The 21,004-nt window shown below is 30.4% G+C and overlaps 1 protein-coding gene and 1 long non-coding RNA gene across 2 annotated transcripts; both read right to left on the bottom strand.

The window, feature by feature from the left end:
- Positions 1 to 8: 8 nt before the first annotated feature.
- On the bottom strand, positions 9 to 5,001 carry LOC145323493 (uncharacterized). The gene is made up of 10 exons (XM_080165894.1): positions 3,898 to 5,001; positions 3,198 to 3,275; positions 2,942 to 3,040; positions 2,316 to 2,414; positions 1,953 to 2,045; positions 1,455 to 1,496; positions 1,005 to 1,082; positions 749 to 847; positions 398 to 496; positions 9 to 112 (listed from the first exon to the last, which is right to left on the bottom strand). The coding sequence occupies exons 3-10, from the start codon at positions 3,024 to 3,026 to the stop codon at positions 9 to 11; spliced, it is 699 nt and encodes a 232-aa protein (XP_080022020.1). The 5' UTR covers positions 3,027 to 3,040; positions 3,198 to 3,275; positions 3,898 to 5,001.
- A 2,889-nt stretch (positions 5,002 to 7,890) lies between these two features.
- Positions 7,891 to 9,908, bottom strand: LOC145323217 (uncharacterized). Its single transcript, XR_013880882.1, has 2 exons — positions 9,852 to 9,908; positions 7,891 to 7,989 (listed from the first exon to the last, which is right to left on the bottom strand). It is a non-coding gene; the product is annotated as an uncharacterized LOC145323217 (long non-coding RNA).
- Positions 9,909 to 21,004: the final 11,096 nt, after the last annotated feature.

Raw genomic sequence — 21,004 nt, 5'->3', positions numbered from 1 at the left:
ATATGTAACTAACCCAGTATATCCTTAGCTTCAATATCTGCTCCATGTTGTAATAGTAATTTAACTATTTCTGTGTGACTTCCTTGACTTGCTAGCACTATACTGGTGTGACCTAGAAGTATAAAAATTTACTCTAATGATTATTGAACAGTATAGAGTAAAGTTGTGGAGTAGAGCAAGAGATCTAAATATTTGAAAAAGGATGTAGATATTGATTGACAAGTAGATGAATTGAAGGATGAATGGTTTAGAAACATAGATGATGAAATTGAGAGTAGAATAGAAATATATTTTGATAAATATCTTTAAAAATACAAATAAATATATTGATAGAAAATATTTCATATTAAACTGGTTGAAATATTGAACTATGATAAAAAAATTTGCATTAACTGACCAAATTTACTCTTGGCATTGATTGCTGCTCCATGTTCTAATAATATCTTTACTACATCTTTTTGTCCAGATTCTGCTGCATACATGAGACTTGTCATTCCTAGAATTAAATATTAAAGGGTGTAAAAAAAACAATCACTCACAATTTTTATTATAATCCCTTTAATTTTGGTTCAAAAGTTGAAATAAATTCTTTCTTTATGTATCAATACAAGGCAATTTAGTTTTTGATTATGTCCAAGGTAAACTATTAAATTTTAAGTAAAATTGGTGACAGAAATTTCAATTCAAGAAATGACAGGTGTCTTTTTTTCGCACTTATTATTTTAATCAATATTATTACATGACTAACCTTCTGCATCTGCAATGTTAACATCTGCTCCATTTTCTAATAAAATGTTTACAGTCTCAGTTTGACCTTTCTCTGCTGCAACCATGAGACTAGTTTTTCCTTAATGTAAATATAATTAATAGAGAATTATTTTTGAAAATAATATTTGTATATTTTTTGGGCTGTTATGTCTTTTTCTTTTCTACAATTGAAAAATCATAGAAGAGTATCTAATGTAAAATTTAATTCTACCCCCAAATTAAAAGTGTTAACACACCTATGATATCTTTCTCTTCAATGTCAGCACCAGCATGTACATGTTCAGTAGATCCATTTTCTGCTGTTTGTGATAATTCTAAAATATTCACTCTTATCTAAGTTAAGCTAAATCTAAGTTAAAAAATGTCTATTTTCGTTTCTTACCTGTTTAATAATTGTAAGCTTCTCCTCCCCTTATTCTTAATTAATTTGTACACCTTCAGGTAGTTTTAAAGGGGCTTTTGGTCTGAAGCAATAAACTACATTCCATTTGAAGCCACTTTCCCTCAAAGTAGTTTTCATTTTAAGAAGATCGACAACAAAAATCTTAAATCTTGCAGTTGGAGCACTGTGGCGAAAGTCAAATTATTTTGTGGGGAATGGGGCAAAATTTTCCAAATTAAAAAAAAAAATCCTATAAGGATTATACCAAATGATTTATAGAATTTGGATAATTTTCCATACTCACCTTTTATATCTTCATATTCATGATAATAATAATCCTGGTTGTCTGAAATACAGATATGATAATAATGTAGGCATTTGAAGTAAGTAAATAAATAAGTAAAGAATGTGTTTTATGCAAATAATGGGAAGCAAATAATGGGTCAATATTATAGAAGGAACTTCCATATTAAAATTTGAAGCCACACAAAAATCTTTAAAATGTGTAACATGAGCCAATTTACAGGTTTCTTTGTGCAATTAAAGAATTAAGATTAGGGTTGCTAAATAAGTTGAGTAATTGCCAAATGAGGTTACACAATTATTGTAAATTATTTTAAAAACTTTAAAAATTGTAATTTATAATAATGATGGTTATATTGCATTATGTCATATTTAAAATATACAAAAGGTCTGCAAAAAATGCATTCTATTTTAAAATCCAAATAAAATACATAATAAGTAATTATAAATATATTATAAGCCGGAAAAAAATATGATTATATGTTAATATGTAACTAACCCAATATATCCATAATATCTGCTCCATTTTCTACTAGTAATTTAATTATTTCTGTGTGACTTCCTTGATCTGCTAGCACTATACTGGTGTGACCTAAAAGTATAAAATTTAATCTAAGTATTATTGAAAAGTATAGAGTATAGTTGTAGAGTAGCCAGAGATCTATTTGAAAAAAGATATTGATAGACGAGTAGATAAATTGATGGATGGATGGTTTGGAAACATAGATAAATAAATTGAGAGTAGAATTGAAATATATGTTAATAAATATATTTTGAAATACAAATAAATATAATGATACGAAATATTTTATTTTAAACAGGTTGAAATATTGTACTATGATAACAATTTGCAGTAACTGACCATTTTTATTCTTGGCATTGATTGCAGCTCCATGTTCTAATAATATCTTTACTACATCTTTTTGTCCAGATTCTGCTGCATACATGAGACTTGTCATTCCTAGAATTAAATATTAAAGGGTGTAAAAAAAAAACGTCACTCACAATTTTCATTATAATCCCTTTAATTTTGGTTCAAAATTAATGCTCCAAGGAACATTGACAATAAAAAAACAATATTGAATTGTTAATCGAACCACCTCTTCAAAGCACCACAGTTCAAAACTTAGACTTTGTGGAGAATTTTGCTCTACCAGGAGGGTGCAAATCTTATTACAAATATGCAATTATCATTAATAATAATTGTAGAAAAGAATGCTTCAAATTTTTAAAAATTTGTAGACAAATAGGCACTTTAAATTTTAACAGCAAAATTCAGAAAATAAATCTTCCACAAGCCATTTCTTGAATTGATAAAGTTAAAATAAATGTATTCTTTATGTATCAATACAAGGCAATTTAGTTTTTGATTATGTCCTAGGTATATTAAATTTTAAGTAAAATTGGTGACAGAAATTTCAATTCAAGATATTGCAAGAGTTTTTTTTTATTACTTATTATTTTAATCAATATTATTACATGACTAACCTTCTGCATCTGCAATGTTAACATCTGCTCCATCTTCTAATAAAATCTTTACAGTCTCAGTTTGACCTTTCTCTGCTGCAACCATGAGACTAGTTTTTCCTTAATGTAAATATAATTGGTAGAAAAAATATTTTTGAAAATAATACTTGTATATTTGTTAAGCTGTTACGTCTTTTCATTTCTACAATTGAAAAATCATAGAAGAGTATCTAATGTAAAATTTAATTCTTCCCCCACTTTAAAAGTGTTAACACACCTTCAATATCTTTCTCTTCAATATCAGCACCAGCATCTACATGTTCAGTAGATCCATTTTCTGCTGTTTGTGATAATTCTAAAATATTCACTCTTATCTAAGTTAAGCTAAATCTAAGTTAAAAAATGTCTATTTTCGTTTCTTACCTGTTTAATAATTGTAAGCTTCTCCTCCCCTTATTCTTAATTAATTTGTACACCTTCAGGTAGTTTTAAAGGGGCTTTTGGTATGAAGCAATAAAAAGACAGACAAATTTGGTTATTATTGATTGGAATTAATGATATTAAAGTGGGGCTTTCTAACACTCTTTTGATGGCTCAAAAAGTTTAAAATAAAAAGAAGGGAAGCAAATAATGAGTCAATGTTATAGAAGGAACTTTCATATTAAAATTTGAAGCCACACAAAAATCATAAAATGTCTATCATGAGCCAATTTACAGGTTTCTTTGTGCAATTAAGGAATTAAGATTAGGGTTGCTAAATAAGTTGAGTAATTGCCAAAAATGGGGTTAACCCTTTAAAGATTAAACTTCAGAAAAAGAAAACAGTGAATAAATGTGTTGGAAAAGGGGTGTGTTTCTGCCCCCTGGGCCCTCCCCCCCCCCTAAATATATTAAGAATCCAATATTTTACTGATTTTTATGGATATTTAAAAAATTTCATCAGTTTTGTTTCATTTTATAAATAAAAAAGTAATTACTTGGATCAGGTACTGGACTTGATGTGATGTATCCAACATACAATAGTAAACAAACCTAAATAAAAATATCATGTTTCAACTTACACCAGCCTAGGACCAAAACTTTACACTCCCTGACAACTCTAGAGCAAATAGTTACTGTTTCCGAGATCTTATGATACACAACTACTGCATTGTATAGTATAAATATAAATAGATCTGTGAGTTTGCACACAGCAATAGAGCTGTGAATATCTGTGAATTACAAATATTTTAATGCCACAAGATTTTTGTCTGTCTGTGTGTAGGAATGTCAAGATATTTTAATGGCTGTACTTTTCACCCAACAATTTGCATGGAGGTGGGTTATTACGATTTTAGGCTCTTATTCAGGGACAGGATGAGAAAATCACCCAAGAGATATAGCTTAAAAATATTAAAGACAAAACAACTTCTATGATAAAAAAGAATGGTTTCAATCTTATATGAAAAAAAAGTGTTAATACTCAAAGTAAAAGTTGAGCACAAATCTACCCCCCCCCCCTTATTTCCTTGTTTTTGAAAAAATGAAATAAGGTGGTGATATTTTTTTTCCTATGCCCCACCCCTGTGGGGGAACTAACCCTGTTCATGCTAAACCTACAGTGCTTTAACCTTTTTTAGAACTCAACAGTACCCGATATAACCTAACCTAATCTGACCTAAAAAAAATAATACTAAAAATTACTACTTCTCTTTCCCTTTTTTTTTAAAAAAGGAGAAGGAGAAGAGAAATAAAATTCAAACCAGTTACATTTGAAAAACTGCCCTAGACCAATGATTAAATTCCTTGAAAATTCTGAAATGATTAGTTTAGCTGTTTACAAGATCTTTCTAGACATCCATATGTACACGCAGAAACACATAACTTTGACAATTGTGAAATTTCCTTTTAAGCAGAAACTATTAATTTGTCTTTTATAAGAATATTTTCATTAGTAATCTACAAAATCTATAAGTTATGTTAATAACAAATAAGTTTACACTGTATTGGTGTGTATTAGATTGAAAAACTGATATTAATTTGTTAAAACATACACTAAGCATAAAATACTTGCACTGGTTAAAATAATGTAACTCACACAGAAAAGTTTTTCCATATTGACTCTATCCCAATATGAAAGTAACTGATGGTTTAGTTGGGTGTTTCTAAGTGTGTTTAGTTAGTGGAATGTGTGTGAGTGTGTGTGTGTCTTTGCAAGGTTAACTCTCAACGTCACCTTGAGAAAACCACTTTTAATTCATCTTTGAGAAAAAAAAGCCTTCAAATATCTATACTTTTTAATCACTAAAGTTTTCTATTATTTACCTTACTAATATCTACACCCAAAAATGAACTAGTAACTCATATCTGTTTTTTTTTTAATTAAGAGGATTTACTTTTAAAATTAAATATATAAATTCAAAATGCAATTACAATTTTATCCTTTTGAGTGAAAGTTTTTTATATAATTGGGGAACAATCAATTGTGTTCTAGTTTGATTATCATTTTAAGTAGAAAGAAAAATGGGAGGGGGGGAGGGGGACATTCATCATGGGATGGTTCATCAAAAATTCCAAAATATAAAATAATTAAAAATAAAACATGCTATACTATAATGTTTGTCATTGTAGTTCAATGATCTCTCATATTTAGCAACAACTTAGGGTAGAATGTAAGTACATTTGTACAATGTTACAAATCTTTTTGGCTAAGTTTCAGTAAATATTAATACATTCCATTCTATACCTTTTTTTATCTTCTTCTAGCCCCACCTCAATTTTGATTCGAGGCCCAAATTCATTGAAAAGTAATTCACTCAAACTCAAATTTTATTGTGCTAAGGGATTACATTTATTTTAGGGGATTGTACCACTATCCTCCCAAGATAAATGGCCCCTAGAAAAAAAATAATCTTGCCCCTAAGATTTTGTATTTTAATTTTCTTCTGTAAAACTACAGGGTGTTTCAAGAATAGGCATTTGGAAAAAAATGGTTTGTTGAAATATGCATTTTTAAATATTTGAAACATAAATGTACCAGAACAGGTTTTCCATGTATATAAAGTATTTTATATAATTGTTTTATTTTCTATGCATAATTAAGCTAAAGACATTTCTCTTGAAACACCTTGTAAAATTAAAAATTGCTCGAATTTTAATGTTCTAAAATGCAAAAAAAATGTGCTGTTTATTACTGTGAAAAAAAATATGGTTTTCCTTTACAATGTGGCTTTTCATAGGTCTTTTGAAGGATTAAAAACTTTTTAGGGGAGGGTACCACTACCCTCCCAAGATAAATAGTTCCTACAAAAACCTTGCCCTCAAATTTTAATGTGCTAAAAATTATAATTTTTAATTTAACATTTTGGTACTTTTCTTAATAATAGGAAACAATTGTTTAGGCCAATGAAAGTTAACATCTAACCCCTTTGTCTTTAGGGCCTTATCTAAAGCAGCCTTTCCTTGTTTAGTTTTGGATTTCAGTAATACTGGAACGATAAACTTTTCATTTTTCTCAAATGTTTCTTTTGATAATGGGGTAATTACTACATCCGATAAAACTTTAGGGGTGAGAGTAGAAGAAAGCTTAGTCTTAACCGTTTCAATCAAAGAAATGTCAGAATCCCTATCAATGTGAACGCCTAAATCCAAGTTGGGGACCTTACTACTTAGAGAAGCAAGCATAGTTTCATTGCACAAATCTTTATAACCTGCTGACCGTTCGATATCAGACACGAGGTCGCCAGAAGCCACATTGATAGCTACGGTGGCCTCTAGTTTCTCAATTCTTTCAATTAGCATCTTCTGGTTATTAGATAACCCGAAAACAAACTTAGACAAATCATTCATCTTAGATTCTAGTTCAATAAATTAATTGGTTATTGGAGCTATGATTTTAGCCTTTTCACTAGGCTTCCCACTATTACATTGACTTAGCTTATCTAGTTCTTCCCTAATTTTTCCCGTTGTCTAAGTTATTTTAGAGAAGTGGTCAAAAGTAAAATTATTCCAATCTGCAGGGGTAGTGGAATTTTCTCGCTGCCCTTCAAGGAGGAAAGCTTGGACAAGATGCAACTATGCAACAGTGTTTATGTCATTAGGATTATGCAGGGAGGTCCCCAAAGTTTTATAGTAACATTTTTTTTAATCTTGCTTGAGAATTTTTATTGAATATAGATTGGTTGGTTTATTAAGTTGAGTGTCCAAACGTTTTAACCACTGATGATAATTTACAGAAGGGGTAATTTTGTGTTTCATCATAGTGGAAATACATCAATTTAATGGCCATTGTCTTATTCCTTTAGATCTCTGAGGATTATGACAAATATATATCATAAACATAATAAAAAAAAGCAAGCTTTTATTCTCCAGATATTTTTAACAACAAAAAATCTATTAATTTTATTCAAATTAGTGTTCTCTGTTAAATATACAGTTATTATACATGATTAATATAACTATATTACTTCTATTAGAAAATTACATTTTTAAACAAGTTCTTAAATTCATAAAAAGTGTTAGTTCTTTCTGATAATTGCATATCATAACTTTTATTAGCAAAAAGAAGAGTTTAGAATTAAAACATAAAAATGACTAATAATTACAACAAAATGATAAAATAAATCATAATGTTTTTTAGATTAATAACAAAAGTACATTAAATTGATTAAAAGAACATGGCAATGATTCAAATAAAATCCCAGGAACCATTGTCATAATACATATTTGGATTTGTCACTTGACATTCAATTGAACTTGGAGTCAGTTCTGATTTTGCAGAATTATTAGATGATGTAGCATTTTTATCTTTGCTATTTCCCCTTCTCTCTGCTAGCTTTGGATGATCTTTAGGGTTTTGAATTCCAACATTATGATATTCACTGTGGTTGATATTACCTTCTCGATCCTGCCATAACTTTTTTGGCAAAATCCTGATCATCTTCCATTTCTTTGTGATAATTACTTGAGTCTTTATCTTCTTTCTGTTTGTCCTTTGTGGGTTCTATGTTGAGCTGACAATTACCATCTTTATGCAAATTTTCTGTACAAACTTTGCTTGGGTCTCTCGCAGGGTTACTGTAATTGCATATCTAATAAAACAATGCTATTTTTACATTTGAATGATTATTTTATGATTAGATATTGGTTTGATTTGTATAGGATAGGTTGATCAAAACAGTATGTTAAATTAGACTAATTTCATTTACCTAAACTTTATCCTAATAAAGAAGTAACAGGGTATCTATCTGTGTGTGTCAGATAAATTTGCTAACTAATGAACTGATATGGTTCTCCTTCACAAAATTTAGCTCCTCATTGGTCTATGTAAGTTTGTGACAATTTTTGGGGAGTAAATGAGAAATCTATCCTTGAAAAAAATGACTCCCTTCCTAGATGTCTCTAGGAGCATAATAGCTCTTTCTTATCTTTCTCGCATTGTATTATAAACAGCTTTCCGCGGGTATGAAAATGTACAATTATAAGATTAAAACCAATTTTTTTTAGCTACAAGATGCTGAGGCCACAGGCTAAAAAACTGGTTTTAATTTAATTATTATACATTTTCATATACATTCATAGAAATCTGGATATAAAACGATGCTACACTGTTAAAAATAATTTTTTTTTTTAGCATCAGATAATACCATATATTCATTTCATTAATGTATAGTATCATCCCATACGTTCTAGCAAAAAAAACTTATTATGATACAAGGAAGATTCCAATACTGTATTCAGTATTACTTAGTGTTCTTGGGAGTAATATGTATAACTAAATAAAGAATGTGCCTATATAGTATTATCCAATACGCTCTATGTAACAAAATTCAATATGATAGAAGGAAGTTTCTTATACTCTCTATCATAATTTTTGATACCCTGTAGAGTATACAACTGTTTTACTTTGGATAAAAGATCAGTTTATAATATTTGATTATTATATGTACATATACATTTTATGATATCAACAAACATACCAAGCAGAGCCATAAACAATTTAAATGTAAATTTAGTAAAAAAATGACTTTAAAAATGTTTAGGGCTTAACACAGATTCTTAAAAATAAAAACTATGGTCAACTATACTTCAACCATAAATGGTAACTTTTTATCTTTGTCTAAAACGACCAAGCCATTGCTTATACTACTTCCATGAGAGGTGTGCACTCTTGATGTCTGTTTTACTTAATCTATACAGTATAGATTCTTACTCTAGAAGGTATGAATTGTTACTATAATAAAAAACTTATCTGTAAAGTATTAATCCTTACTCTAGAGGGTATGAAACATTACTATATTAATAAACTTCTCTCTAGCATATTTTCCCATACTCTAGAGAGTATGAAATATTACTATATTAATAAACTAAACTGTATAGTATTGATCAATATGCTAGATGGTATGAATTGATACTAAAAAATGTAATAATTCTGTATAGTAATAATTATTGTGTTATATAGTACTACATAGTGTTATATATTAATTATGTAATTATAGCATACGTATGGGTCCAATACTCCCCAGGGTATCAATTGATACAAAATGAAAAAATTATTTTTAACAGTGTAGACATAGTTTTTCTGAATGGCTGAGAAGCAGTTCTAATCCACCGGATATTAATCTGTTTTGAATGAATACGAGAAATATAGCATTCCTGTGTTACAATATAACAACTATTCCATCCGATTTGCATTCCAATAGATATATAATTGAGAGGTCGAAGCTCCTCACCCGCTACTAAGGGCCAAACAATCATGAAAATGAGGGATACTGCAATTCGATAAAAGCAAACAAGAGTTAGTACAATTGTAGAAGACCACTCAAAAAATATAATGATATTAAAGAATTTAGTTAAAAAGGAAAAAGCAAATTGTGATGAAACTTGACATAACTTCATGGTTATTAAGATAATCAACTCTGTTGCAATAAGAAATCCACCCAATATTTTCCACCTTGAAACACTTGAACATTTTTTTGGATACTTGATTAATATATTCATTGTAGGATCTGCAAAATAATAATGTGTAGCTGTCTATAATGCCCTAGTAAAATGGGGATAGATGTCACTGCATTTGACCCACCTATTCTAGTGATGTCATTATACAACATTTCTTTTCATCCTCTTTCTTTCTCTTTCCATCTACAATGATGACGTCAAAAGAATGGGTAGGCCAAAAGCAGTGACATCTATCCCCATTTCCCTAGGGCACTAAACACAAGTTTGAAAAATCTATTAAAGCGACCCTGTATAAACGAACAATAAGTGTCAAAACTTTAAAAGTTTAGACAAAAATTTACCAAAAAAATCTTACTGTTACAGGAATCATCATGAAACGTTTAAAATTTATATGACAATTCTTACATGTCTTAATTAACGAAACTAATTATAGAAAAGCTTTGCTTTTAAAATGCGCACTAATAAAAGGCAGTTAGGGAGGGGACATTGGGCTATTTATTATACAAGTCTTCAAAGTTTTACAATGACGTTTTCTTATTTGTTAGCCTAACAACTTTCAGGATTTTTATTTAATTTTCATTGGTTGGTTCATTAAGTTAAGTGTCCAATCGATTCAACCACTAATTGTAATCGAAAGAAACGGTAACTTTGTGTATCATTATTGGGGATGTACATCAATTTATCAGCCATTGTCTTATCCCTTTAGATACCTTAATAAAAAACCATACTATATACCCCATACCATATTTTTCATTTTTATATTACACAAATAAGAAATTAAATGTATGTGAGATCTTAAGCTTCAGACAGACTAAAAGATGCCTGAATTAACAGTTACGTACGTACATACGGACGGACGGACAGGCCCTAATTGTAGAAAGCTTTGCTTTTATAAATGCACACTAATAAAAGACCCCACTATACTATACAGCTAGCTACCTTTTTTAGGCCCCAACCATATACATATTTCATGGATTTTTGTATACAACAAGGATGGAAATATCCATGAAAGCGAAACTCTGAAACTATAGAACACACGAACATTAACACTTCATAGAGTATCATAACTGAATAACTAGATTATACAAAACAAAACTATAAGTAAATTTGTTGAAACATTAATTATATACTGGATAATGTATAAGAACATACTTAGGACTTGATTATAGAGAGGCTTCGCTTGTAACATTTTACTTTGTTGTCCTAGGAATCAGCATTCCAAAAATCAGATAAATCGGATTATTATATCACATAAAAAAATTTTGTTAAAAAAAGTTTAAATTTGACGTACGGACATTCTGGTAACGATTGTAGAGTTGCTACGCATTCTAAATAGTACCCAACTACTACAGGGATCACCATGCAAAGTTTGAAATCTAACATGCCTAAATTAACAAAAAAGCTATCCTTTATAGACGGACGGACGGATGTACGTACTGACCCTAATTATAGAAAAGCTTCGCTTTTATTAACAAAACTTAGATGTGTAAGATAAGAGTGTTAAGCAAATACTGTGTTGGTTTTTCCAAACACAAGAAATTCAAGTTTCAAATCAACTACGTAATTTTCCTTTTTAACTAGGGATCTAAAGGGATACAACAATGGCTGATGATGCACAAAATCAGCTCTTCTGTAGATTACAACTAGTAGTTGAAACGTTTGGACAATAAACTCATAAAACGTTATTATAAAACTTTGGGGACTAGTGTAATAACTAGCATAATGTCCCCGCCCTCCCTGCTTTTAACTATGCTTTTTTTTAAAATCCAACTTCATTATATTTTAATGGCGATTTCCCTCAAAGTACCCAGTTGAGCACAAAACATCCCCCCCCCCCAATGTCATAATTTTTCTCATAGACTTCAAACTTTGCATGGTGATTCCTGTGACAGTTAACCCTTACAGATCGGGGGGGGGGGGTCATATTGACCCCCCCCTCTAGTTTTTTTAATGTCATTTTTTTTGTAGGTAAGATGGATGGCTGTGACTTCATGACTTTTTAAGTTTAGTAATTATGCGTCGGCAGGAGTTGATTTTATTAGGATATCTGGTCTGTGTCGGTCGTGGTGTCCGGTCAAAGTCGGTTGGGTAGCACCAACATTTTAAAAAAAATTCTAAATGAATCTTAATTTCTACATTATGACTTTTGTGTATAAGGTAGAAACCTAAAAATTTTTTGGTGAATACTGAGTATCAATGACCTTATGAGAAAAGTGGTGTTATGACCGTTTGACCACACCCTGACCGACTTTATGACCAATTTTTGACCGGCTTTTACTATACTTTACAGACATATATCATGAATATCGTGGCTTCTATTACAGCTAGAGACCTATAAATTTTTTTGATGAATTCTTGAGCAACAATAAACAGATAAAAATATTAATTGGCGCCGCCAACCGCCGTTTTACCGCCGTAACCGCCGAAAATGGCGGTTTCCGTTATTTGCCGTTTTTCGGCGATGATCAGAAAAAGTAATTTTTTTGTTATGAAAAATAAAAGTTCGTCCTAAAATTTGATCATCCTAGCTGCAAAATTGGCCGCTCTACAGCTGTTTTAAAATTTAGCGGCTGGCCGCTAAAAGCGGCTAAGGAGCGGCCTGACTGCTATGACTAGAAAAAGTATTTTTTTCTAAAAATACACATGAACCACCAGAAAAAAATTTTAAGTCTTTATCTGTAACAGAAGCCAAGATAGAGGGGGGGGGTCAATATGACCCCCCCCCCCCCGATCTATTAAGGTGGGAATAGGGGCCCGATCTGTAAGGGTTAAGTACGATTTATAAAGCATATCAATAAACAAAACAGTTCGTCTGCTTTAAAATTCCTTTTTATGTTTGACAGATTATGGGGCCTGTTTGTTTGCCTATCTCACAAATATAATTACAAATTCTCAAGTATCTATTATTATATAATGTTTAATGTCTTCCCGACCACGCAATTAATAAACCAGTTTAAGAATTACATAAAAACAAGGATGACAACATCCATAAAAGAGAAGCTCTGAAACTGTGGGACAAACGCACATGAACACTTGTAGATTGTCGAAACTGAATAAGCAGAATATAAATATGTATATGAGCATAAACTGTATGTTGCAAATATGTTGCAAAACTTAAAATACAGGATACTGTTTACCGACATACTTGCCTTTTTAGGACTAGATTATAGAGATGCTTCGCTTACAGCATTGTATTGTATATTAGCATAACGTTTCTTGGTTGTGAGTCTTCCTAACTTAAAAAAATAAACCAGCTTGAGAATTGCAAAAAAAAACAAGGATGACAACATCCATAAAAGCAAAGCTATAAAATTAGCAGGAAGGACAAACGAACAATAACATTTGTAGATTGTCAGAACTGAATAAGCAGAATATAAATGTATGTATAAGTATAAACAAAATATATTGCAAAATTCTTAACAAGATACTGTTTAACTACATACTTACATTTTTAAGACTAGATTATAGAGTTGCTTCGCTTAGAGAATTGTATATTATAATAATGTTTCATGGTTGTAACCGACAAATAAACCAGTTTAAAATTGCATAATAAAATAAAAGCGCTACGAATTAATATACTGGATATATTGTTATTGGATCTTACACAAAATTTTCACATTCTCTAAAAAAGCATACTTGCAGCGGGCTAAAAAAATGATTTCCCCTTTCAATCCCTCTACCCCAAACCTTCCCCTCTTACTGGATGAACAAACTGACCAAGTAACCAGTTCCATGTTTTCAAGCTAATTTAACGACAACTGTTCCCCTGTCATAATATCCACGTATATTCTACATCCATTATTGATAGGCCAAACAATATCTAACAAACTCTAAATTAGGGTTGGGCCGAATACTTTTTGACTCGGATACCGGATATCCGGCATTAGAAATCAGCCAAATATTGAAAATCAGCCAGATACCCGGCCAAACCCTACTCTAAATATTCATAGAAGTTATGGGGATAAGACAATGGATGATAAATTCATATAACTCCCTAAAATTCAATACAATTTTTGCCAATCAGTTATTGTATGTTATGTATCATATTCATTAGATTTTTTGGATAATTATTGAGTCCTACGACAACAAGGTGCAATATTATAATACTATAAATTATCTCTATAATCAAGCGCTAAAAATGTGAATATTGCCTTAAATAGTATTCTGTATTTCCGCAACAAAACTGTATAAATGCTACAAATTTTTACAGTTTTGTCCAGACTTATGTAACTTTACAAAGTGTCTAAAAATAAGCTATGTGACGTCTTACAAATGGGGGATTATCCTTCTCTTTTTTTAGGGCTTTTATTTCCCACTTTTCCTCTTATCTCCCTCATTTTTATGACGTCACCTGGCTTATTTTTGAGAAACCTTGTAAAGTTACAGACTTATAAATTAATATTCTGTTTATCAAGTTCCAACACTTTACTATTGTTAACACCACGTCTTATATAAAGAAATGAAAAAGGCTAGTTAATAATAGCTAGAGTAGGGGGAATGCCTTGGCCCAAAACCGGCGCAACTCATTGCACAGTTGGGACTTCCATGCAAAGGGCGTGCAATCAAAGAGTTGGTTGTATGTTGGGTGTTTGGACAGTAAAGATTTGGATTTCTTAGTTATCCTTATTTGTTGAACCTGACGTTATAGTTGCATGGACAGCATTTGCGGTAAGCTACCAAATTCAAAACTGCATCATGTGACAAGAATCCTAGCGATCCTTGGAAACAAATCAGGGATCGGCAACCGCGTGTCAGTCACCTGTAAGCCTTAGGCATATTAATCTTTTACATTTTTTAAAATCAGCTGTTAGTCCTAAACCTGACCCACATATGGCAATCCCTCTTTCAACAGACCTATGTATAGATCTAAATACAGATAACTACCTCCCCCCTCCCGCTTTTCCAATGACCTTTTTTGTCTGCTTGCAAATTGTTTTCTGCTACTTGGCTGTGTTAATTATTCCAAACATCATTGGTTGATTTGTTAAGGCCCAATTGAGAGTCGGCACAAGGTCATTGGGAGAGAGAAATACAGTTATTTAAACCCTTTAACCTCTAGAGTTTTAATCTAATGTCTAAACTATATAGTAGAGGGATTGAGTAGTATAATATTAAAGTATAAGAATAGAGGGGGCATGAGCTATAACTCTGCCCACAGGGCAGTGACACTGTCCCAATTTTTTATTGGAAACAGAAAGCAATTTGCTAGCAGACGAAAATGGTTTTCACCACATGGGACAAGTAGTTGACTGGAATAGACAGACATCTATACTTATACATTTATCATTATAAAAAAAGAAGTTTTCTCTACTACTAAACAAACTGCATATACAAGTGTGTTGTGCATTTCATTTATGCTGAAAAGAGGTGTTAATGTAAAACTATTCAATTTATAACATGATAAAGGAATTTTAGAGTTTAAATTTTTTAATCAAAAAGTGTTTTATGAATAAGTATTAGTTCTAAAAAACATCAAGAGATGTCCTTTTAAATTAGTTAGCTAGGTATAAGTAGTTTATTTTAAAACAATATTAATATCATTGTTTTGAAATTAATATTCTTGGAATAAGAAAAAGTTAGATGTTTATCACATTTTATTTCTTAATAAAAAAAATAATATAATCTACTGTTTAACCAAGTAAAGATGAAATTATTTTATGTAAATAACAAAGAAAATTTAACTCTGGTGGGTTGCCAATTCAAGAATTCTTTTATAGGTTTCTCAAAGATTATTAATCTAAAAGAGAAGCTATTAAATATATTTTCCGGGGATCTAAAGGGATAAAACAAATAACTTGATGTACATCCCCAACGTTGATACACAAAATTGCCACTTTTGTAGATTAAAATAAGTTGAAGCTTTTAAACATTTAAATCAATGAATCAACCAATTAAAATTCACTTAAGTCCTTAAAGTTGTGAAGCTAACAAATAACAAAACCTAACTATAAAACTAGTGTAATGAACAGCCCAGCCCATTGTGCCCTCTATCTCTCTGGTATTCACAACCCTGGCAAAATTGAGGGGGTAGCATTCACCCCCCTAGTTGCTTAACTCTCTACAAACCCTTGACATGGATATACACCCCCTTAAATTTAAGGGGAGTGTTAAAGTACAACCCCCTCGATTTTGTTTTAAGAGGGGGGAGAGGGGAATATAAAAAATTTTGGCGTGCTGTTGCTTCTAAGCATGACTCTAATTTAAGAACTGTTTTTTTTTTGTTTCTAAGTAAAATTGAATTTAGCACTGAAATCTTCATTTAAAAAAAGATATATCTATAAATTTTTTGCCTAATATTCGTGCGAAATTGTCTGTAAGACGATGCTATACATGAATTTTCAGTAAGGCTTTGAACCAGTTTCAATCCAACCAATATTAAATTAGTTTTGAAGTGATACGAATTTAGGATATTTAGCCACATTTAGGAAAACGAATTGTAACTAATTCTGCTAGGAGATCAGAACACTACAAAAATCTTCCAAAAACTTAAATGCATAAAACAGGCTGGTTTCTTAAATGTTTAATGTAAGAATCACAGTAGAATTGGAGCATTTATTTGTACTTTCACAGTCAATTCTTAGACTTATAATATAGAATATATAATTGTTGTTTTTCTCAGGGATCTAAAGGGATAAGACAATAGCAGATAAAATGATGTACATCCCTAATGATGAAACACAAAAATTACAATTAGTGGTTGAAACGTCAGAACACTCAACTTATTGAACTAAACAATAAGAATTCACCTTATTCCCCAAAGTTGTTAAGCCAACGAATAAAACTTTGAAACTTTGGGGACCAGTGTAATAAAAAGTCCATTGTCCCCTCCCTCTGTGTGTTTTCTAATTATATTTAGTTTTTTATGATTTATAATGATAAAAATTATATTTTATGATTTAAGAAACTAATAAATATAAAGCTTTTCTTATGGCATTATGCACATTTCAATTCTATTCTTTAACTGAACACATATCTTTATCAAGGGTGGGGTTGAATCGATGTTTTATCCCCCTAAAACTTTAAAACCCCTCATTTTACCCCCTGAAAATTATGCTAAGTTTAAAATTGATAGGAAAATTCCAACATCATTTAGTAAACAGTGTTGCATAAATGTGACGATACAGAAGCAAATTAAGCTTTATATTGCCCAGCTAATAATGAAAAGTCTTATCCTTGTTTTAAAGCAGAACAATATTAATGGATTTATTAATACCTCGATCCTAAACCAGATTATCAATTACTCTAATAAAGTAAAATAGATACCCCCCCCCCCCACATCAATTACCTTTCCAACCCCCTCCTACTGACATACTGTGTTATTATGACAATTCTTGTCCTTATTTTAAAGCAGACCAATATATAATTACATATTAATAGTATTTCAACAATAACAATTGATATACAATACGTGGATATATTGACAGGGGGAAATTTGTCTTCAATATTAGGTTGCTAATATGGACCTCATTTATTGGTCAGTTTGTTCATCCAGTTGGATGGGAGGGGATTGGGTAAAGGTGTTGGATGGTGGGGTATTGTTATATTTTAGCCAATTTGGACAATCCTTTTATTAGAGTACATAAAAATCTGGTGCATCATCCAATTAATAAAATATTGATTCTTATATAAGAAACTTTTTACAACGTTTAACAATAAAAGTACATGTTACTCCGAGAATTGTTAGTAATATCTGCTAGGATAATAGAACTATGGAATTATTTTGAGAAAGCCCAATCTTTCCCGCTTTTGTATAATTTTTGAGGAGTACGATTCCTGTTTCATCATATAAAAAGGGAAGGGGGGGGGGGGAAGCAAATCTCTTCCCTTTTCTCCCATCTCTTTTGAAAAGATTTTCTTCCCCCTTCCCTTTTTCTTTCCCGAAACATATATGACGTAACTGGAATCGTACTTCTCAAAAGAAATACAAAAGCGGGAAAGATTGTGCTTTCTCAATTATTTTTATTAAATACACATAGATAGATATATTATTAAGAATTATATTTCTTTGTGTGGAAGGGATAGGACAATGGCAGGTAAATTAACTTATAACCCAATCTTAGGTCTGTCTATCTGTAAGTAACGGTTAATTTATATCGTTAATTTATGTACTAGTTGTCCAATGAAATTTAAACGATTTAGAATGCTTAGCAAATCTGTAATCATTACCACAATATCCTTATGTATGTAAACTTTGTATGATATATTTATTCAATTCATCTGATTTTGTAATATTGATTCCCCTTGACAACAACATTCAATATTAAAAGCGAAGCATCTCCATAATGAAGTCCTAAAAATGTATGTCCTTCAACAGTATCCTATATTTAGCAACTAGCGGCTACGCTCCTAGAGGCCTCTAGCCGCACTTGAGGAGGGGGAAGTTGAATTGGATAACCCAATTACCCTACCCTAAAATAGTTATAAACCTTCCCAATGAGAAGCTACTCTGTTAAGCTGAACCCGATCGATTCAGCGGTTAGCAAGATCCTTCATTACATACATACAAATAAACAGACGAACGAACAAACATCCTTTTTCTTTGCAGCATATTTGTATTTAATTTTGTATAAATTTTATACAGTAAAATTTGGAGGCAAGAATATTAAAGTCGGTTGTCTAATCCCTGCAGAAAAATCATTCAATTATAACTTAAATGTCTAGCCTATTTTTTTTTATAATTAATAATTAATTCAACATATGGGTTATTTATGTAGTTTTAATAGATGACGTATAAAAGAAATAAAAGATATTTTAGATCATTCTTTTATTTAATTTATTAATTCATTTTATATAATAATCAATTCTATTTAAGATAAAAAAAATCAGATAACTAAAGGGATAAGACACCAGCTGATAAAATAATGTACTTCCCCAATGATTATACACAAAATTACCCCTTCTGTAGATTACAATTTGTAATTGAAACATTTGAACACTAAACTTAATGAATCAACCATCTAAATTCACTACAGACCCCAAATTTGTTAAGCAAACGAATAAGAAAATTATGAAACTTTGGGGACTAGTGTAATAAACAGCCCATTGTCCATCTCTCTCTGGTATGTATCTTTATAAAATGTAAAAGGATTCTTTCTAATTTTCTATACACTATCCTTTTGATCATAATATGATATTAAAGCTAAAGAATAAAATATAAAGTTGTGCAAAAAATACATTATTTTCTGATATCCTTGTAGAACTCTCTCTAAATCAGTCGACATTACAGGCGCTAACTACCTCTTTTTAAAAGCAAAGCTTTTCTATAATTAGGTTATGTCTGTCCGTCTGTAAAGTTTAGCTCTTTTTGTTAATTTGGACATGTTAGCATTGTCCTATCAATTTCAAACATTTCATGTTGATTCCTTTTACTGTATCCTATATTTACGCAATTTTGTCTTTTGTCTTTCCATCGGGTTTTAGAGCTTCGCTTTTATGGATGTTGTCATCTTTGTTATTCTTTTTTTTGCATGAGTAAGAACTGTTTTGTTCAAGCAGGGAGGGCACTTTGGGCTGTTATTACACTAAGCCCCAAAGTTTTATAATAACGTTTTCTTATTTGTTAGCTTTACCACTTTAGGGACTTTTATTAAATTTTGATTGGTTGGTTTAATGAGTTGAGTATCCAAACGTGTCAACCACAAAATTTAATCTATTGAAGGGGTAATTTTGAGTATCATCATTGTACAAAAATTTTTCTGCCATTTTCTTATTACTTTAAATCCTTGGTTTTATTAGAGTGTTTGTTTTACTTAGAAACAACTGTGTCATTGAGTAAAATGGCAAATCAGGATGGCAACACCCATATAACTAAGCACAAAAAATCTTAGATAGACGTAAAGTATACAGAAAATGTTCAGTTATCATAAAAATAGCTGTAGGAAAGGAAGAATTGCGAATTATAGAAAATAACTACATATTTGAAAAAAATGTTATTACGTCTTTTGTTGCATGTCCAACTGACTGACAAAATATTTATAAACTATTAGTAAATACAGAATTCTACAAAAAGACATACTTTCATTTATAGGACTTGATTATAGAGATGCTAGGCTTAGAATATTGCACCTTGTTAATCTGTGAATCATTTTTCATATAAAGTTTTAAATCAATAGGACAATTCAATGAAAGAACCAACTGTTATGTATAGACAGACATACCCTTATTATAGAAAAAAGCCTTTAATCAATAGAGTATTTAAAAATACTTTTATCCTTTAATTATGAACATATTTGAAATAGTTGCAATAAGGATATCAAAACAAATAATTATATTAAAGTATATTTGTACTTTCATATCTTTGCATAGTAATTTGAGTAGATTCTTATATTCTTCCATATTATTTACATAATTATGTTTTCATTTCTCAATTTGTACATTTTTAAAAATTATAGAGGGAAATTTATTATTTTCAAAAATACTTTTAGCAAAGATATCTTTAAAGTAAGTACATAAATGAGTTATTTAAATAAATCGATTTTTAATTCAACTTCTATTATGTTTGAATAAAATATGATGGAAGAGTAAGAGTCTACTGGAAAAAAATGTTGAAAATATACTTTTTGATTAGTTTAGAAAAACCGACTTTGATATTAACTATTTTAATAAATATTCAATGTAACTAAAGAAAAGCTATGTTTTTCAGTAAAACAATCAATTGCACTCTCATAACCTCTTGATAATTTAATAGACAAAAACAAATATGTACTTTATGTTTGCAATAAAAGTTATGATTTTAAACACTAATATATTGAATGAACTTGCTATCAGGACAACAGAACTTGATAATTGAATATTTAATATTTATTTAAATAATTCATTGATCATGATGCATAATGTTGAAATCTTTATAAAACTTACAATCAGAATGGCAGAACTTAAAGATAGAAAAAGTTGTTATAATAAACCATAGCTTTTATAAAGCAATTTTAAATGAACAGTATTGTGCTGTTTATTACACTAGTCCCCAAAGTTTTTTAATAATGTTTTCTTATTTTTTTGCTTTACAATTTGGGGACTTTTAGTGAATTTTGATTGGTTAGTTCATTTAATTTAGTAGCCAAACGTTTCAACAATTAATTATAATCTCCAGAAAGGGTATTTTTGTTCATTAACATTGGGGATGTACATTAAGTTATGGACCATTGTCTT

The sequence above is a fragment of the Acartia tonsa genome, chromosome 6 (genome assembly GCF_053477335.1).
Source record: "Acartia tonsa isolate MP-2025a chromosome 6, ASM5347733v1, whole genome shotgun sequence".
Taxonomy (NCBI): domain Eukaryota; kingdom Metazoa; phylum Arthropoda; class Copepoda; order Calanoida; family Acartiidae; genus Acartia; species Acartia tonsa.
Note: the sequence above shows the minus strand (reverse complement) of the source record. Positions and strands in the feature narration are given on the sequence as shown.